Genomic DNA, 20676 nt, shown 5'->3' on the forward strand with positions numbered 1-20676 from the left:
AAAAAACATGTCCCAATTATTTAGATAATCTATGCACGTTTGATAAAATGTGTACACAGCATCATTGCATTTTTTGGCTTGTATATTTTCTGATTTTTCTAATGCTAAAACCGCTTTTCTAATAACAATAGGAAGAAACCCCTGGTACTGTCAATGGGCCGTTTGGTTGGTAACACACTGCACTACTGCGCTCTATGTAGCAATGCAACACTGGTCGTGATGGCGTATACAAAACTAACTTGTTCAATATATTATTAAAAAAAATTTCTTTAAACTTTGCATCAACTTTACAAAATAAAGGACAAAATGCTTATTTTAGAAAATAAATAAAGTTAAAGGACAGAGCAGTGAAATAAAGGACTGTCCTCTTAAATAAAGGACGTATGGTCACTGTAAGAATAGTGAGTTATCTGGGGCATGTAATGCGATACAACAGCCTACAAAAACTATTACTAGAGGGAATGATTGAAGGGCAAAGAGGTAGGGGTAGGCCAAAAAAGAACTGGTTCAGCAACATCAGGAATTGGACATACTTAATGTTTGAAGAGTGCTCAAGAGAAGCACAAGATAGATCATGGTGGCGTGAAATGGTTGTCAACCTTCTGACAGGAGAAGACACCTAAAGAAAGAAAGCATATGTCAAGAAGATAATTTCTACAGTATTGTCATATATTTTTTAAAACTGGAGAGCAGTTCTAAGAAATTCCACTTTCATGAATTTATTAGAAAAACTTTAACAATAATTTTTGAAGTTTATGCAGATTAATTTTGTTCCATTTGTTGTATCCACTTTTATTTGTAACAAAATCAACAGCTATTGAGTCATTATAATAATATTTTCATATAAAAGTTTGTTTACAGTATGTATTTGGATATAATTTTTTCATAACTTCATAGACAGTTTTATTGAAAGTATATCTAATTAATAAAATAAAGCTTAAAATACTTGTTAAATAAATCTAAAAATAGCCATATTCAGTATTTTGTTGAATGTTGGATCCAGTATCATTAAGAAGGGATTAGGGAGTTTTCCCCAGACTTGGAGAAAATTTAGTCTGTTGTGATTCCTATAAAATTAACATTATTATTAACAGAAAATAAAACATTTATGACTGCTTTTTATTAATTAAGAAACATCCCAAGTATTTCATTTATTCCAAAATAAAAAAAAAAAAAAGAAGGATCCTGCTGTCCCTGGCTCTAGTTGGAGCTATTTAAAATTTTTATAATCAATCATTTTAAACTGATTATATTTTAAATAGCTTCAGCAGTCTTGCTACTGTAAAAATAGATCATAATCATTCAAGCAGGTATCAATTAAATTGATAATATGTTTGTTCACAGAATTATTGATAGTAATAATTAGGCTTCTTAAGCAAATAGTCATTTGTAAGTTAAAGGAAAGTACTTTTTTTTGCAGATATTTGTAGACTTAGGAATTTCATTTCCTCTTCTGTTCTTACTTGTAACAAATGTTTACTACAGGCTACGAACATAATTCTATGTTCTTCATTTGACACAAATTCATCCAAATTAAAATTATTTATCATTCTAACAAATGAATTTTTTAAGATTGCAGAGCTGACAACTATTAAAATTATCTATGTTCAAATATCAGCCATAATCATCAGTTTAGAAAATTACATAATACTGCCACTCAAAACTGGTTATACTTGTAAACACTAAAAATTACAATTGTATATAAATCCGTGTTTTCCAAAACAAACTTTTGATCCAAGTTTTATGTTTACTTCAAATATTCATTTACAATTATACATACATAACCAAATGATTGCCTTAAATAATTGGGCTATATATAAATCTACTTTTTATAGCTTGATTACTTAAGGCAATCATTTGGTTATATATCTATATATATATATACAGGGCTTTGGGACGTTTGATATACATTTATAATTATATCAAGAGCTATTCCAATACTGAAATAGTTCTTAAAAAATAAATATAAATAAAAATGATGTATAGAAAATACCAATTTTATTTTGTATACTGAACAAATATTAGGGTATCATTAAAATATATTTTATCATAAAATTTAAGTGAATTGTATTACTTCTTCCAAATTATAGTAATTTACTTTTCTTTATCTAAAAATGTCATAACTTTTCTAAATATATTCCATTGTAAAATCAGAAAGCTTATTTTGCAATTGTAATTTTCATGAAATGTTATAACCTTCCAATTATTGTATTATTACTTTAAAATATTATAATCTTATTTTCACAGTGTTTTATAATTTAATTTTTTTAATAAACTATAATATAACATCATTACAATAAAGCATATGTTTAACTTCTACTTAATAACAGCTTTAAATAAACTATACAATCTTTTATTTTATATTGTTCTTTATAATAATTAGTTTAACCATCTTCTAAAACTTCTTAAATTGAAAGTTTTTCAATATATGCGAGCATAATTTTTCTCGGCATCACGTCTGTTTTTCATTTAAATTTTCCCGTTTCGGCTTACGCATTCGATGCGTCTGATAATCCACGTATAACGAAATAAAACAAAACGCCAAAATTAAATAGAGTAATAAATAGGACTTGGTCTTCTCTCTTTTACTCTTCATGTGCTCGACGTATTCCTTTTGATGACCGTGATCTCGATGTACAGCTTCCCCGTAATGCATCCTATAAAACTCGTCAAAATTGTAAATCTGCGACCTGCCGCGAGGCACCGGTTTACGGCTTTTTTCTCTACTCTTATAAAAATCCGCGTGCTCGTCTTTGATCTCGTCCGCCGGATCCACGACGCTGGCTCTTCTCGTAGTTAAGAGTCCTCGATCGTACTTTTTTCTCAATTCGTAATTTCCTAATACTTCGTAGGCTTCGTTAATTTCCCGAAATTTAACAGTAGCAGCCTCGGAATTATTTTTATCCGGGTGATACAACATAGAAAGTCTATAAAATGCCGATTTAATCTGCGCTTGGGTAGCCTTTGGAGTGAGATTGAGCGCTTCATAATATCTTTTCCTCTGAGAATACGATCCATCTTGGGAAAGGAACCGACACATGATTTTTAACTTGTGCTTCTGAAACGTATTCAGTTTCTTCGTGATTTCATTAAACATGAATTCATATAATCGAAGCAATTTCTTTTGAAAATATTTCTATCTGCTAATAAAAACATTAAAAATTATCTACTCTTCAAATTAATGAACTCAGGTTTAAAAACGTCAGTTGCGAATGTAATCAATTCGCACGAGACGGCTTAAAATCGTCGTAAATATTATGTAAAACTTACACGACTAGAACCACGTGATCTCCGCCATGTCGGTCACCTTACTACTTCGCCCTCTAGTGTAGAGAATATATTAATATAAAATTATTAAATTTAATTCGATACGTTTTACGTATATCTAATAAATAAATAATAAATAACTAGCTTTGTTGTACTTTATGGCACGTTTATAATTATAAAATTATTTAACAGTTTAAACTATTTTAAACTTGAAATTAAATGGAAGAAGTGCTTCAATCCCGATGCGGTTCTAGCATTGATTTTAACACATTTTAACTTTTTTCTTTTTTTTTCAAAAAAGAAAAAAGTTACAGTTTCGAACAACAAAATAATATTTTAATGGTAAATGGTAATGGTACCATCCGTTAAATAGATTAGAAAAGTTAGTTAACTTAGAAAATAATGAAATGATCAATTTTTAAGTTTCGCAAGAATTGGATCATGCAGGATCATACCTTGTGCGGTCGCACCACCGGCCGGCTCTGAATATATTCGAACTCGAACTCGTAGCAATACTGTGATCTGTCAACTTAGCCGCAGCTTCATAGGCTTAATTACTAATTCAATAGATTTTAAAATAACATATTTTTCATAGATTATTTTCGCATTCGACATAAAAATTATTATTATTATTTAACGATATCATGCACGAAGACGAGAGGGGGCGAAGCGATCTGTGAAAGACATGGCTCGAAGACCAGAACATTTGGCTCCGCCAGAAATCGTAAGATTTAAAATTCAAATTTAAAGAAACTTAAAAATAGTTTGCTTTAATTTATAATTTGCTTTTCTTGATAACGAAAATTTAAATAATTTAAGAAATTTAGGTTAACGTTTTTGAATGTGTAACGTATGAATACACGTGTTACACAGCGTGGTTTTCTATAGTTAAACATTTGAGATTTTAAGTAAAGATTTGAGAGATTTTATTATATTTTCTCGATTAATTTAATATTTTATCATACTTATAAAGTATTAAAATACTCTATTTTTAAAAATAGTTTTATAATGACGAAGAGGCGAAAAAGTATACTTCAAAGTAAGTCTTTTTGAATATGTGTTATTTTTTTAAAAGATTATATGTACCGTAGGTTAATTTTAAAAAATGGTAATTATACAGTTTAAGGGAATATGAGTTTTTTCAATTATGTTATATTAAAAAAAAGGTATATTTAATAGACATTCAGAAAACGCGCAACATTTTTCCGAATGACCTGTATATAAAGTGCTATAAACAAAAAATCATAGGACTACTTATCAATTGTGCCCCGGTTTGAGATGCCATTAAACTTTTTCCATTAAGCATATTTTCTTAAACTGTATAATTACTCTGGGGCTTTTTGAGGGTTTATCCAGACCCACAATGGGGTAAATGGATGGTGAGAGACAGGACCTAATATATTCCGAGCAGAATATGCACAGAAAATTTCTAGAATTTTCAGCTTGAATTCGATTCTGGATTTCTCAGAGGAGACCGATAAAGACCTTTACCACCTTGGTCATCAGGCTGCAATTATAGATGATAATATGAAATGGTAACATTTTTGTTGAGCACCATTTGTATCCTGCTGGATTGTAGATCACCTGTATTAGAAAAAATTCAAAGAATAGTGGATTGAGAAACAACTTTTCACAGGATAGTTTGCTCCATATGTTTCTTGCAATTTTTGTAAATTATTGAGATTTACAAAAATTGGTAATAACTTGAAATTAAATTGCACTGTTTCTGCCTAGAATAATGTTTAAAATTAAATGTTTTCTTCTTTACAAAAAGCAACTAAAAATGCTTATATGATGTGAAGTGTATTGTTACCACAAGGGTATTTGTTGATATATTTAGTGTATAGGTTTGCTAGATGAATATAATTAGTTCTAGAACCTTTTGTTATAAAATTTATTTGTTCTAGCATACATTGAAATATATAGGTATGGTTGTGTTTCTTTATGCAGCGCTGCTCAATAGCTATACAGCAAAGCATTTCTAAATGAAGCGCTATAATGTAGTAAACCATTTCTAAACATTTGCTACAAGAGGTTGCTGCAGCAAACATTTAGAAACAGTTTGATACATTATAGTGCTTCATTTAGAAATGCTTTACTGTGTAGTGATCGAGCAGCGATGCATAAAGAAATGCAATCTATGTATTTGTGGATAATCTGTTTCAGGCCTACTGCCTAGGGCAGTAATTAGCAACTTTTTCTGGATGCAGACTGCAAAGAAACTAGGCTTTTAGTGGACCCAAAAGATTTCAATATATTTATAAAAAAACTTCTCAACAAAATTGATGTTTTTTTTCTCAACAAAAACTTATAACTGGCTAAAGTTTTTTTTTTTTATTTTTTTTATTCAATTCTGGAAATAAGACACACAAAACAAGAAATACTTTGTATGCACATTTCAGTTTGAGCTAGCTTTCTTAATATTAAATTATAAGTTATAATTATTGATATAATTCACAAATTAAAAGTTTATATAGCTTTGCCTTAAGTTAATAAAATGAAAAAGAATAAATGGTAATTTATGTGTTATTAATTATTATATAATAATGTTTTTTTTTTATTTCTTGCAAAAAATGTTTACATCAATTAATGTCTTCAAATGTATAATCATTTATCTTAAAATTAAAATATTATTGAAAATAGAATACAGAACACTAGAATAAATTTTGAAGTATTGTTTAAAAAACATAAATAAAATCTAAAATTGATTTATAGGAAGTGAATTTAAAATAAAATTGTATATTACTGTAAGGTTTCGTTTTATGCGGTGGATACGTTCTACAGAAAAGCGCATATAAAAAATTCGCATAAAAAAAGACTTTACTTGCCTTGAAAAAGTAGGGATACGTTCCGTAATTTTCTAAAATCACATAAAACCAAAACAACGAGTTAAAATTAACTTAAAACCGCATAAAAAAGTTTGCAGAAATTAAAAAAAATAGTCTGCTTATTACTGCAACTTGAAATCAGTAAAATTTAAACTCGCTACTTATTATAAAAATGAACAAAACACCTCTAAAATAATATTTAATTTCGAAACAATTACAGTTTATACCTTTTAATGCAAAACTCAGAATGATGTAATAGCGACTTGTCGATGTTAAGTATCATGTACAGTACAAGGGGAATCTCCGAATTGCAAAAGCTCACTCTAAAAACAAATCACTGACATCTGGATGTGAAGAGTTAATTTAATTTAAACCCCTTTAGTTCCTCGCCGAGATATCTTGGGCAGGTTACATAAAACACGGTCTTTAAGGCCATTTTTTAAATTTTTTTTGAATTTTTGGAATGTTTTTTAAGTTTCCAAATTTTTAAAAAATATTTTAAAATATACGGCCAGCTAGTATTCACCCTACTTTAAACCCTTGTCCTCCCCCGACGTCTGAGAATGCCCCGGGAAATCCAAAACCAGATGTTCTCAAGGTCACCCAGCTGTGTAAACAATGACTCATCGGTGTTAAATTTCACAGAAGGGCGAGACAAAGGAANATGGTCCTCTTTTCTTTCATTATTATTTAGATATTAAAAAAGATTATTTTGTTTATTTTTATGACTCAGAATAATTTCAAATTGATGATTGAATTCATTTTAAACTATACAAATATAAAAATCTGAGAGATTTTTTATGCTTCCCTTTGTATGGTTTATTTTACTTTATTAATAATTTTAAAAGTTGAACTACTTGGAAAATACTTTAACAGTAATGAGATTGTTTGAAGTTTTTTGTTTTTATTATATAGCATTAAATTTATCAATAAAAATTGATACAATGAAATTAAACAAAAAAGATACTGGTATATACTTTTTTTTAATGATTTAATTTACGTTTTAATATAGTTTAAATTTTGAAAATTTAAAAATTAAATTAATTAAAATTATGTAATATCATTGATTTTTATAGTTCCAGAATGATTGAAATTCAAACCCAAATGTCAGAAAGAGCAATTGAACTGTTAGCACTACCAGATGATGTACCATGTTGTATTTTAGATATAGGGTAAGTAATTTATTACTATAAAAAATTAATTTTACATTATAATTTTAAAATTCATTTGTTGATTTTTTGATACAGCCTATATATTCTTGAAGTCAAGATGATATAATAAACATTGCAACAGAGAGTTTAAGATTTAAATAGTAATATTAAATTTCTATATGAAATGTTGATACTGTTAGTTTGCAGTTTTAACAGCATCTCAAATAAAATTTATTACCATTTCAAATAGTTGCCTTTGTTGTTGCTATTTAAAATTATAAGTTAGTTGGCAATTGCTATCCTAGATTGAGTCAGCTGATAGAGTATTGGCTTATATCGTAAAAGATAAGCAATTTGAATTTATTTGGCAATTTCCTTTTTCAGTTATAACTGATAAAAAAGAAAGTTATCAACAGTGAAGACTTAGTTGAAAATTTAATATATTTGGATAACTGACTGGATAGTTAGTATTTACTGTCATTTTGTTCTAACCTGGCCCAAACATAGTACAACTTTATCAGTTACAACAATGTACAATGCATGAAAACATTTGAGGCAATTCTCATCGAAAATTTTGATGCAATCTCACTTCAGAGAGGTTTTCTTCTAGTTTCTATTATGAGGGTTACATGTGACTATGTAGCTGTGATAAAACAGCCAATGATGATCTAGTATTGATTCACATCTTGTGTGATGTCATCCTTAGTTGAATACAGTGAAAACTAACTATGGTCCTGTCTGTCTATATCTGTATTCTTCATCCTCTTTACTTTCCTCATTGATTAAACACATTATAATAATTGTTGCTGCTTTTTGTTTTTCAGTATAAGTTGAAAGAATGTGTGCCACCATGATGATAATTATGAAACTTCAATGCCTAGATTGTAAATAAGTTGTTGTTAGCTAGATGTTCAATTTAAATTGTGTGCAGTACCTTACATTTTCCTCACATGATTGAAAATTGCTTATGCCACTTTTATCATCTGTCAACTTTCATTCCAAAAATTTTACAGCATGTTCAGGGCCTATAGACTAGATGGAACCAAATATTGAACTCTGAGAATATGGTTTATAAAAGGAACTTGGTACTTTTACTGGAACCAGGCAGAACTAAATTAATTTAATAGACAACTCCTTTCCTTTCAAATAATCATGACTGAAAGCACTTTAGACAATTTCTTAAATATATTTTTCTTTTATAATCATTAATCTTTGTAATACAATAATACCATATTTTATTCAAGTCTAAGATGCCTTTTTTGCTCATTTTGTCTTGTCTAAAATAGAGTTGTAATGGTCTTACATAACCCCCTTTGAGTGTCTTTGTTCCCCATAAAATGAATTTGTATTTAATTTTGCTAGAGTCGGAAGTCAGAGTCGGCCTACTAAAATTATCAGGAGTTGGGGTTGAGTCTCTGCAGTCCTGGTTAACATATTCAATGTCCTCTTTCTATTGTCCCACACTGTTTTTGTGAAATGTTTTCTACTGAAACATTTCCTGTCAGTCAGCGCATAGTAAGACCAATTGAAATTTATAATCATACATTTAACACTAAATTGAGAAAATTATTGCTATTAATGCAATAGTGTTTACAAAAATAGCATTGATAAAATAATAAAATTCTTTCATTTGTAAATTAAAATTTTAATAAATATTTTCAGACAGTTTAAACAACAATGCTATATGCTAAATATTTAACTTATTTGCTTTTATTTGGAATATCTCTGCAAATTTCGTATGTAACGTTCATGTTAATAATAATCTTAATTTTATGTTAAACATTTTTATGTAATTTTGTTTAAAATCTGTATCATCTAATTCAATTTTTTTAATTTCATGAAATTTATTACAATATTTGGTATTCTGTTTTTAATTGTATTTTATCTACAAGATGAATGATTACAGAATACACACAATATATAACATTTTATCATTTGTAAATATTTTTATTATATATTATTTTAATATTTTCAAATGGTCCTCTTTTCTTTCATTATTATTTAGATATTAAAAAAGATTATTTTGTTTATTTTTATGACTCAGAATAATTTCAAATTGATGATTGAATTCATTTTAAACTATACAAATATAAAAATCTGAGAGATTTTTTATGCTTCCCTTTGTATGGTTTATTTTACTTTATTAATAATTTTAAAAGTTGAACTACTTGGAAAATACTTTAACAGTAATGAGATTGTTTGAAGTTTTTTGTTTTTATTATATAGCATTAAATTTATCAATAAAAATTGATACAATGAAATTAAACAAAAAAGATACTGGTATATACTTTTTTTTAATGATTTAATTTACGTTTTAATATAGTTTAAATTTTGAAAATTTAAAAATTAAATTAATTAAAATTATGTAATATCATTGATTTTTATAGTTCCAGAATGATTGAAATTCAAACCCAAATGTCAGAAAGAGCAATTGAACTGTTAGCACTACCAGATGATGTACCATGTTGTATTTTAGATATAGGGTAAGTAATTTATTACTATAAAAAATTAATTTTACATTATAATTTTAAAATTCATTTGTTGATTTTTTGATACAGCCTATATATTCTTGAAGTCAAGATGATATAATAAACATTGCAACAGAGAGTTTAAGATTTAAATAGTAATATTAAATTTCTATATGAAATGTTGATACTGTTAGTTTGCAGTTTTAACAGCATCTCAAATAAAATTTATTACCATTTCAAATAGTTGCCTTTGTTGTTGCTATTTAAAATTATAAGTTAGTTGGCAATTGCTATCCTAGATTGAGTCAGCTGATAGAGTATTGGCTTATATCGTAAAAGATAAGCAATTTGAATTTATTTGGCAATTTCCTTTTTCAGTTATAACTGATAAAAAAGAAAGTTATCAACAGTGAAGACTTAGTTGAAAATTTAATATATTTGGATAACTGACTGGATAGTTAGTATTTACTGTCATTTTGTTCTAACCTGGCCCAAACATAGTACAACTTTATCAGTTACAACAATGTACAATGCATGAAAACATTTGAGGCAATTCTCATCGAAAATTTTGATGCAATCTCACTTCAGAGAGGTTTTCTTCTAGTTTCTATTATGAGGGTTACATGTGACTATGTAGCTGTGATAAAACAGCCAATGATGATCTAGTATTGATTCACATCTTGTGTGATGTCATCCTTAGTTGAATACAGTGAAAACTAACTATGGTCCTGTCTGTCTATATCTGTATTCTTCATCCTCTTTACTTTCCTCATTGATTAAACACATTATAATAATTGTTGCTGCTTTTTGTTTTTCAGTATAAGTTGAAAGAATGTGTGCCACCATGATGATAATTATGAAACTTCAATGCCTAGATTGTAAATAAGTTGTTGTTAGCTAGATGTTCAATTTAAATTGTGTGCAGTACCTTACATTTTCCTCACATGATTGAAAATTGCTTATGCCACTTTTATCATCTGTCAACTTTCATTCCAAAAATTTTACAGCATGTTCAGGGCCTATAGACTAGATGGAACCAAATATTGAACTCTGAGAATATGGTTTATAAAAGGAACTTGGTACTTTTACTGGAACCAGGCAGAACTAAATTAATTTAATAGACAACTCCTTTCCTTTCAAATAATCATGACTGAAAGCACTTTAGACAATTTCTTAAATATATTTTTCTTTTATAATCATTAATCTTTGTAATACAATAATACCATATTTTATTCAAGTCTAAGATGCCTTTTTTGCTCATTTTGTCTTGTCTAAAATAGAGTTGTAATGGTCTTACACGGAGACCTTATGAGGTGCCCATCATGGATTCGAATAATATTGTTTATGTGTGAATAAGTCTTGATACAAACCTTTATTAAGCAAAGGGAGAAAGTGCACTTCTCAAGCATTTTCAAGAAAATTGACATTAAAAACTCCTTAATGACTTACAAGCAAGTTTTAGGAGGTTACTTTATTGAATGTTTTGTGGTCCAGTGCTATTGTTTCTTTTTCATGTATGAAATGTTGAGAGATTGAACCTTGGTAATGGAATACATATTTCCCCTTTCCAAATAAGTGTGAAATTTTTACATAAATTAAATATTAAAAATCACATGGGGCTTATACATTTTGCTTATTTATCTACTAGTAAAAATGTGTATTTTTCTTTTACTTTCCTCAGCTGTTATGTATACATAATAAAGGAAAGTATTGGAATCATGTCAAACTTGACCCTCCGAATTTTTTGCAAATTTCCATGTTTTGAGACTTCCTGAACCTAAAAAAAATAAAAAAAAGGCAAAAAAATTTTGTAGATATGTATGTGCGTGCGTGTGTGTGTTGGCCTCTATTTTGCATAATATCTCAGGACAGAGTAAAGATAAAGAAACAAAATTTGGCATGGTAGCTTGTATATAAGGGGCATTGATTCTTTTAAATTTTGGTTGTGAAAGATCAAGGGGATGGAGAGATAGAGGGTGGTCATATGTCATATCTTGTGAGGTGTCAGACTTGTTATCATTTACAGTGTTCTATAAAACTTATATCTACCCTCAAAATTAAGTCTCTTGCTATTTTATAATAATTAAAAATATGTAAACTTTTTATAACAAAATCTCATAACAGATGGTGCCATATACAATTTTTGTTATTTATTTTGATTAATAATACAAATGTTATACAGTTGATTCCACTTAATTGGGACACATTGGGAATCATTTTGGCTCAATAAAGTGGCTGCCCCAATTAATCGGTGGCCCAATTAAATGGAATCGACTATATTCTCTAAAGTCTTAATATAGATTTCCTTCTTCAGGGAGTAGTAAAAAAAATTTTAGACTGTGGACTCAGTAATCATGGTAGCACATAAGCTTGGTGTAATAACTTATTTGGGAATAAATAAATTTAGTTTATGAATTCCATGACATTGGTAGTTTTCTATTTTTAACCTTTATATGTATGCAATGCACAATGTTTGGATGAAAAGTGAAAAAAAGGAACCTTGATTAATTGGGGCTTTTACTACAATTCTGTAGATTTTCTACCATTTTATATCATTCTAGATCTTTCATCAAACAAAAGAAGATTCAGTTTGTTTCCTGAGTCAGTATTGATGAATAATTTATCAGTTAACTGATGCTATTGTTTATAATAATTGTGTAGGATGAATCTTTTTGTTTCAAAGGCTGACATAAATGATTAAAAGAAAGACTTTTTAAGATTGGCTGGAATGATACAAAAATGTTTTTTAACCCGGCATGAGTGAAGTCGGGTGTGTTATACCCGAGAAGATTTTAAACGGAGATTATTTAATGTTATTGTTGCCATGCAAATCCCGTTGTCACAGTAGCTGGAGGTAAGGGAATGGGGGGGCGAGGCGCAGTGTTGAGTTTAGTGTTCCACCAGTGTCAGTGGGAGATACACATGAGCAAAGGTGGCTGGGGGTAGGTCACACCCGACCTCATAGTTGGTGTTACATTTTTGAGTTGACAGTAAGTTTATGAGTTATAGTTATTTATAGTATTTTTAGATTTATTTCTAGATTTCTCAAATGATAGTCTTCGCATTAGACAAAAAAACACATCTTCCAAGGGAAATTCGAAAAGTAATTACTGATCAACTGGGAGAACCTTCATTACCTGTTTCCAAAAAAATGGCTAATAAATATGTCAGGTGTGGCGAGTGTACTAAAACACAGATAGGAAAACTAAACATTGCTGTTCGAAGTGTGAGAAGCCAAAATGTATGAAGCATGCGATTTTTATGTGTGGAGATTGTGCTGATTTGTAGGTGTAATGTTGGTGCTGTGCAAATTGATCTCATAAGACCTTTTAGTTTTTTTTTCTATTTTTATAATTGAAAGATACTATAGTTATGTTGATTAATCAAAGAAGTTGTAATTTTGTTAGAATTTTATACGAAAAAATGTTAAACTACCAAAACTTGTACTTTTTCAAAGAAAATTTAGACACTTTGTTATTTCAATTAAAAAAAAAAAAAATGCTTTTCAATCTTAAACATAATATTTTATTTACTCATCTTGTTGAATAGATACTATTCTTATTATTTCAAGTGAAAAAATACTTTATACACATATATATACCACATATTATACTTTATAGTATAAAAAATTTGGCATCAAAGTTTTGGGTATCTCCTACCCACCTCATAGCGGGTGTAACAATTTCTCACCTCATTCACGCCAGGTTAAAAGTATGATAATTGGTGCATAACAAACAAAATAACAAACAAAAAACAAAACAAATTCTAGTTATATATATAATTTATTATTAAAATAGTAAAATTATAATTAAAATATTACTTTTTAAAGTAAAGAAAACTGTTGGTTGAAAGCTATAAACAATGATCCTAATGAAATGAATTTGATTAAATAAGATAATGTAACATATGAATGATCTGCCAAAAGGGGTGCCTCCTGAGAAGACTGTCTATGGCAGGGGTGGCCAACAAGTCAATCGTGAAGCCAATTTTGGTCAATCACTCGCGATGGCTTGAATTAATGTGTTACACTTGTAACCGAACATACCGCGCAAATGTAACTGTAGTGATATTGGACTACAGCGTCCTCCCTCAGATGTGATTTTGTCAGTCCATGTGCAATCCATTTGCGTACAGTTGTAAAAGGGGAATAACAAATGTAGACAAAGGATCGTAAAACCGAAAAAAAGAAAGGCGGGAAGAGGGACGGAGAGAGTGGTCGGGACATGGTAGAAAAAGGAAGGGTGAAGTTGTGGTCCCCGAAAGTGACAATGCTGAATTTCAGTTTTTTTTCTGTTTACAATGTAAATACTTTTTCTTCATATTTTAAATTAAATTGTGGCTTTTCTTACTTATATAAACATAGTATGTATTTCACACCCCCCTCACTACTTAGACTATGCCTACAACAACAAGTCAATTGTGACACATTTTTAAGATAAAAAGTAGATCTTATGTACACAAAAGTTGGCCACACCTGGTATATGGGAAACTGGTTCTTATTTAGGTGTTAATTAAATGTAAAGAAAACTGGAAAACTCCTAACAACTTCCAGCACATTGAGTACTTAATTACAAACATTTTTGGCTTTGTTCAGAGGCCCTCTTCAGGTGAAAAAATTCAGAATACCTTGAAAATTATTTGAATCATTACTAACTGAATGACTGTAAATTAAAAAAAATTTTTAGAATGCCTAAAATAGGATATTTGAGTAACTTAGGACATGGGAGTTCAGTAGAACTATAACTCTTGTTATTCCACCTGAAGAGGATCTCTGATCAAAGCCAAAAAACTTTGTGATTGAATGCTTGATGTACTGGAGTTGTATGGTAAGTGTAAACTAGTTAGTATATAAAGCTCCAGCTTCTGGGATGTTTCTATAGAAAACTTTATATAGCCAGCCTGTTGGTTAGGCGTAAACCCACAACCGACTACCAGTGTTCCCTGATTAAGTGAAGCAAATAGTTTTGATGTTAAATTACTTAAAGCTACATTATTTAATATGTGTAATGTTGCATTTAATATCAAATTTACATTAACTTTTAGCTTATACAACATAAAGTTCATAATGATAATTTAATTTATGGAAATTAAAAGTTGTTAGCTATATTTAGATTTTAATATTTTTTTCAGATGTGGATCAGGTTTAAGTGGACAAGTGTTAGAAGAACAAGGACATAGCTGGATTGGTGTTGATATTAGTCAAGCTATGTTAAGTAAGTAATATGAAACAAAAATTTGTTATATTCTTTTGATAAAATTGCTAGGACAATAATTGTAAAAATTCACAAATATATAATATAAAAGACTATACAATAAAGAGTCGTCTTATGTCCTCTCTCGCACCTCAGGAAATAACAGTGTTATGGTCGAGTCAATTTTCATTTAGAGGCTACTTATCTGTTTCAATATGCAAAATATAAAAAAAAGTTATACATTTGTGAGTTGGGTTTTTCTTGTATCCATTTTGGGTTTGTCCAAACAATTGGGTTGGCTGTATGATGAAAGACAGAGCCTGACATATCTAGGACAGATCACCCATGAAAATTCTTGAGGTTTCTTGTCTGAATTCAGTTCTGGATTTTTTCAGAGCAGTGGGCTGATATCTTAATTGTCTCAGCATCTGATCATCCCGATAAAGAGACTAATTATGATTGTTATTACAAATCAGTTATAATTACACTAAGTCAGAGTAAAAGATTTGAATTCTTTCATCTTCTGCAATGCTGATGGATGTCCTAAATCTCAGGAAGATCTTTAGATATTTTAAAATCCTTCTAATGAATGTAAGCTAGTGTATTTTTACAATATATAACAAGTATTCATTTTATTTGTTTAATAATATTATATATAGTTTATTTTTCTTAATAGCACATTTTAATAATTAATACATCTCTAGAGCAAGTATATAAATAGAATTTTTTTATATGTTTAAATATAGATATTGCAAAAGAAAGAGAAGTGGAAGGTGATGTGATTCTTGGAGACATGGGAAATGGAATGCCATTTCGTGCTGGTTCTTTTGATGGAGCAATTAGGTAAATGAGTTATTGGGAATCCTTACAATAAGTTTTGCATAATAAAGTTTGAAACAATGTACTGTATTACATAAATTAATAAGAAATAATTATAATTTACTAATTAAATTTAAAAAACATTTTCTAATTATAATTAGAAAATGCTTTTTAAATAATTTTACAAATAATTATTTGTAAAATTATTATTTTACAAATAGATAGACTAACAGATAGACTATTTTCTTATCTTCATTAGTCTATTTACTACTCAAACAGTGGCTCCATTATTCTTTCTAATAAATAAATAAAATTGTGAGCTAAAATAAATCAAAGAATACATTTATCTTCAACTTAAGACTTGGTAGTGTTTCTTAAAGGGGGGAAAAATCATGGACTCCTAAATATCTATATAGTAGATTCTTGATTTATCGTTCCCATCAATTGTTTTTCTGCATCTATCGGTTGTTTTCTCCAGTTTCAAATAAGGACCCATACATATAATGTTAATTTTTCTTATATTCTTCATTCCTGCAATGTTTGTTCTATATTTTAACTGAAAGAAAAATGTTATCCCACATCAATTGTTTGACAGTAGAGGATGCTAAATTGAAACACTTATTTTTGTGTACTAAAAATAAAAGCACATCACATTTAACAATTAAACCTTTGATTACATCTAACCAGTTTTTATTACAATTTTTGGCTATTTTTTGACTACTGTTTTACAAAGTACTCTACTTTATTGGCAGCATTTTCTCTTAAAGTCTGGCAACACTGGTAAAAATTAGAATGTCTCAGAGTTGCTATCTGTACAATAATTATCATATTTGTATGATTACTTTGTGCACCATATGATGTACAATAATGTCTGTATGATATTTCATAAATATTCCTTACTTTGAAAACAACCATTAATTTTTGAAAAAAACCAATTTGTAATCATTATTTTTTATATTTATTGCCTTTTTATTGATATTTCATGTTTTTTTTTTTCGCTGCTAGAGGGCTACTAAATTTTCAGAAGTTTTTAGATTGGCTACTACCATATATTCTCAATTATAAAGTGCACCTTTGTCAAACCTTTTGAGACCATTAATTGCTATACTTTAGACCTATTGATAAAATGCTCAAAATGAGAATCTGAAAATGAGTTATAAAATTTATTACAAAAATCCATTTTATTAATCAATTTAGAAAAATGGCTAGAATGTGGACCTTGATCTAAACTACTATTTTAGCTGCACGTAACAGTGATTCAATACAGCTATTTGCATGTGACTTAAAAATGAAAACTTTTCCTTTCAAGCAATAACATACATTAATTACTTTAACTTAATTTCTTTTACTTATTTTTTCCATCAAAAAGACAACACTTTTGTCACTTTTATGTCAAAAAGGGAAATAAACTTCCTTTCACAAGAGCTTATTTCAAATTTTAATGAACATCTGGATGTTTGACTCATTTGTATGTTCCGTCAGCTGATACAAACCCCAAATTTCGATTGGAAGGGACTTATGTATAAAAAGGGCAATTTCCTGCCATTTGAGGCCGTTTTGCCGTTGTGCTCCAACCCAGAGTAATCCTCCTCCAATCCCAAATTCGAATCGAGCCTCCTCCTGACGAGTATCACCAATTAACCTCTCCACAAGAAGAGTATTAACGAAAGACCAATTGTTCAATAATCTGACGAAAAGATCAACATTTGTCAATCGAGGTAGTATGTTTTTAATGATGTAAATTTCTCTCTCTCTCTCTCTCTCGTGTTTAAAGGGGACTTTAGAAACTATCTGTGCGTAATCATGTTTGTATTTTTAAGCTCATTATTTTTATTAAATTTTGCTTTTATTTTGCTTAAATGGTCTCATTCTTGATTCCAAATATATGCCAATGTCTTACTGAGAGTCCACAAATCCTCCTCCTTGGACAAAAATATAAGAACTTCAAATCATGGGCCTAATGTGCTAATTAGGCTGGTGTCAGGAAAAATTCTGAGGAAGATCACATGAACTTCCTGTTGACAAAACGAAATAATAATACCATCCCATCCACTGACAAAGTGGGTGGATCTTTTGAATCTGAAGCCAAACACAGGTGAGAGACAACCGTCTCTTAACCCCGGATTCCCACAATTTGAAAAGAAAATTTGTGCAAATAAACATTCTGTTGAAGTCCCATTATGCTTCTACTTATACAAAATGTATTAATGTAGTGCCTATAGAGTAGTTTCCATCTAGTGAACTGTCTAGAACTGAAACTTTTTTTGGCATAGAGAGTTGGGATCATTCAAGGAGTGGACTAAAAATTTTAGATGGTTGCAAAAATTTGGAAAAACTTAAGGTTTATACATATGAAATAAGTACTGTATATAAAAGAATCTATTACATATTTGTTAATAATAATTTGTTAATGTTTGGTATGTTGAAATTGTTTGAAAAAATGTAAATTTTAGCTTATGCAGATTCAGAGGTATTTTTGCATCATATATAAAGGAGAGTTGTGAAAACATTGTAAAATGGGGTCTAAAAATTTTTTTGTTGTAAGAAGGGATAAGATAAAAATTTTGAGATTCTGACATAGGGCAAACCTTGTTAATATTTCTATGGATAAAGGATTGAGATGGATGTATGATAATTTTAAGTGAAATATGATAATTTCAGGGGGCAAATACAATGATTTTATCCCCTTAAGGTTGGCAACTCTGCATTATCTTGAGGTAGGGGAGATCATGTCTGGACAAGTGAGAAAAATCAGAACTCTTCTATAAGAGAATCAACACATCATAAGTGACCAAAATTTATAATTTCATTAACATTTTCAACACTTCTACTGCATCATTTTCAAGTGCAAGAAAGAGTCAATACATTAAGTATTCTTACCAAAAAAATAGAACAAATTTCAGTATTTTTAAAAAGTTTTTAAAATGTAGAATAAACTAATGTCCATTTATTTGCATGCTCCATATCGTTCAGTATTACAGAAAGTCATCATATAATCCTGTCAACAAATAACAGTTCTAACTTTTAGTAAAAACCCTTAACTTTAAAAAATTCACTTGTAAATACTAGAATTTTAAGTTTCTTAGCTGTTTTAATTAATATTATGGTTAAAAATGAATGTATATTATCGGAATGGTTGTCTTCACTTGTCATTTTTTACTCTAAGAACTAATCTAAAACACATTATCAAAATGGCCTTAAAAGGTCAAACCTCAGTCTTTGTTTGTGTTTTTAATTAACTTTAGTGTTTTGGAGTTTTAAAATATATTATTAGTTATATTTTATATAAATAACATTAAAAAATGTATTGTAAAGAATCTAATTTGGTTTTCTTTTATGACATCCTTTAATTTATTTCAATAGTATTTCTGCTATTCAGTGGTTATGTAATGCTGATAAGACTACTCATAATCCAGCAAAACGACTCTCCAAATTCTTTTCGTCATTATATAGTTGTTTGGTAAGTCTTAAATATTTTATTAAAATATTTGTACACTATAATTTAAAAATTATTCTTAGACTGTATTTTATGTAAGATTTGGAACTTCTCTATCCAGGGATTCTCGGAAAACACTCATCCACAGCTGCATGTGTGGTTACAGAAATTATTTGTGGTCATTATTGTGTAACAATATCATGATCTCTTGGAACAGCATCTATATTCCTTCAGGTGTATGATTTTATTATCCAAGCTGTAGTTCAATTTAAAACTGTCCAAATTGGTGGATATTTTGATGATAGTGAGTGAAGAGTTACAGAATTAGCTCCTGGTTGGAGAATAGTACAGAATTGATTTTGTGGCTGTATGAAATTTTTTTGGTTGCAACATTTGAGAATCCCTTCTCTAACCTTTTAACTACAGAATGTTGATTTTATTTCATATCTTCCATATACAGTGTTTTATAACAAAATATTAGAGATGGAACAAAAGTCATTTTTCTCAAATTTGAATATTCAATATTTTGAATACTAGAATATCTCAAATACTTAAATAATGTAATTAAGTTCACTATTAACTTTACTTAATAATTTCATTTAACTTGGTTTATTTATTTCTATATATTATTAAAATAAAAGAAAAAAGATTGAAGTTTCATTTCTTAGAATTTAGAACTTTTTATTTTGACTTTGAGTTTTATGTTGCCTTCTTTTTACTATAGTAGAGTGTTGTTTATTTGAAAGTATTCCAGTCGGCAAATTTAAATTTTCATTAGTGCTGTGGCACTGCAATCTTTGACTATATCTTGGGCTACTCCAATATTTTTTTTATTGATGTGTGTGTTTTAGCTGGCAGCACTGGCACTTTTGTGTAGCGTTTTTCTGAGGACTGTGTGTCATGCTGAATCAAACGTTTTTGATACTAGATTAACTTCTAAAGTACATTAGAGCATTGATTATCTGACACAATTGGAGACTCAGGTTGGTCGGATAACTGAAAAAAATACATTATTAGTATAGTATTAGGGTTTCTCAAACGGGATCCCGGTTGTTTTTTTAACCCGGGAAATTTTTCTTATCCCGGGAAATCCCGCAGATTTCTTAAAAATTCACTTTTTTTCTTATTTTGTGTTAAGTTTGAGGAATTTTGCAAATAGAAAGCATAATTAACTCATTCACTGTCAGAATACACTTGTATATATTAATTTTAAACCTACCTATTAGTTTTTTTTTAAATTTTTGCTCGTTATAGCATGTCACAAATGGTCAATAATCAATATATAGCTTATTTGTGGCAGGACTATAAAAATTCTTTACCTGTAATATCTGGAATAATTGTGCTTATGCTGTCTTGAGTTTTAACCATGCCCAGTAGCTTCAATACAGTAAATGCCTGACGCCAGATTGTGCAATTGGGCAAGGATACAAACGAGTACAAAGTCTGCAAGTATGAAGTTTTTCTTCATAAACCTGATTATTAAAGCCAAATGAATTGCCGAATTATCGAGCTCCT

The 20676-nt window shown here is 29.1% G+C and overlaps 2 protein-coding genes across 6 annotated transcripts in view; one reads left to right on the forward strand and one right to left on the reverse strand.

The window, feature by feature from the left end:
- Positions 1-2193: 2193 nt before the first annotated feature.
- Positions 2194-3857, reverse strand: LOC111639108 (dnaJ homolog subfamily C member 30-like). 4 transcript variants are annotated; one of them, XM_023384890.1, is made up of 3 exons: positions 3723-3857; positions 3271-3323; positions 2194-3140 (listed from the first exon to the last, which is right to left on the reverse strand). In XM_023384890.1, the coding sequence occupies exon 3, from the start codon at positions 3095-3097 to the stop codon at positions 2453-2455; it is 645 nt and encodes a 214-aa protein (XP_023240658.1). In that variant the 5' UTR covers positions 3098-3140; positions 3271-3323; positions 3723-3857; the 3' UTR covers positions 2194-2452. The 4 variants fall into 4 exon arrangements, with proteins under 4 accessions (XP_023240658.1, XP_023240657.1, XP_023240659.1 ...); XM_023384889.1 differs by having other exon boundaries at positions 2194-3143; XM_023384891.1 differs by lacking the exon at positions 3271-3323 and having other exon boundaries at positions 2194-3143; positions 3723-3809.
- LOC111639107 (probable 18S rRNA (guanine-N(7))-methyltransferase) overlaps positions 3512-20676 on the forward strand; it is a 29929-nt gene continuing 12764 nt past the window's right edge. The window contains exons 1-7 of one of the 2 annotated variants that reach the window (XM_023384885.1): positions 3512-3616; positions 3691-3991; positions 4269-4306; positions 7172-7267; positions 14845-14927; positions 15653-15749; positions 19089-19185. In XM_023384885.1, coding sequence (XP_023240653.1) covers positions 3953-3991; positions 4269-4306; positions 7172-7267; positions 14845-14927; positions 15653-15749; positions 19089-19185 — 450 coding nt within the window. In that variant the 5' untranslated portion in view covers positions 3512-3616; positions 3691-3952. Of the gene's footprint in view, positions 3617-3690; positions 3992-4268; positions 4307-7171; positions 7268-9628; positions 9730-14844; positions 14928-15652; positions 15750-19088; positions 19186-20676 lie in introns of those variants that run through there. The other variant, XM_023384886.1, reaches the window with a different exon arrangement.

Source organism: Centruroides sculpturatus, unplaced genomic scaffold (genome assembly GCF_000671375.1).
Source record: "Centruroides sculpturatus isolate CEXI.00-Female unplaced genomic scaffold, Cexi_2.0 scaffold1238, whole genome shotgun sequence".
Lineage (NCBI taxonomy): Eukaryota > Metazoa > Arthropoda > Arachnida > Scorpiones > Buthidae > Centruroides > Centruroides sculpturatus.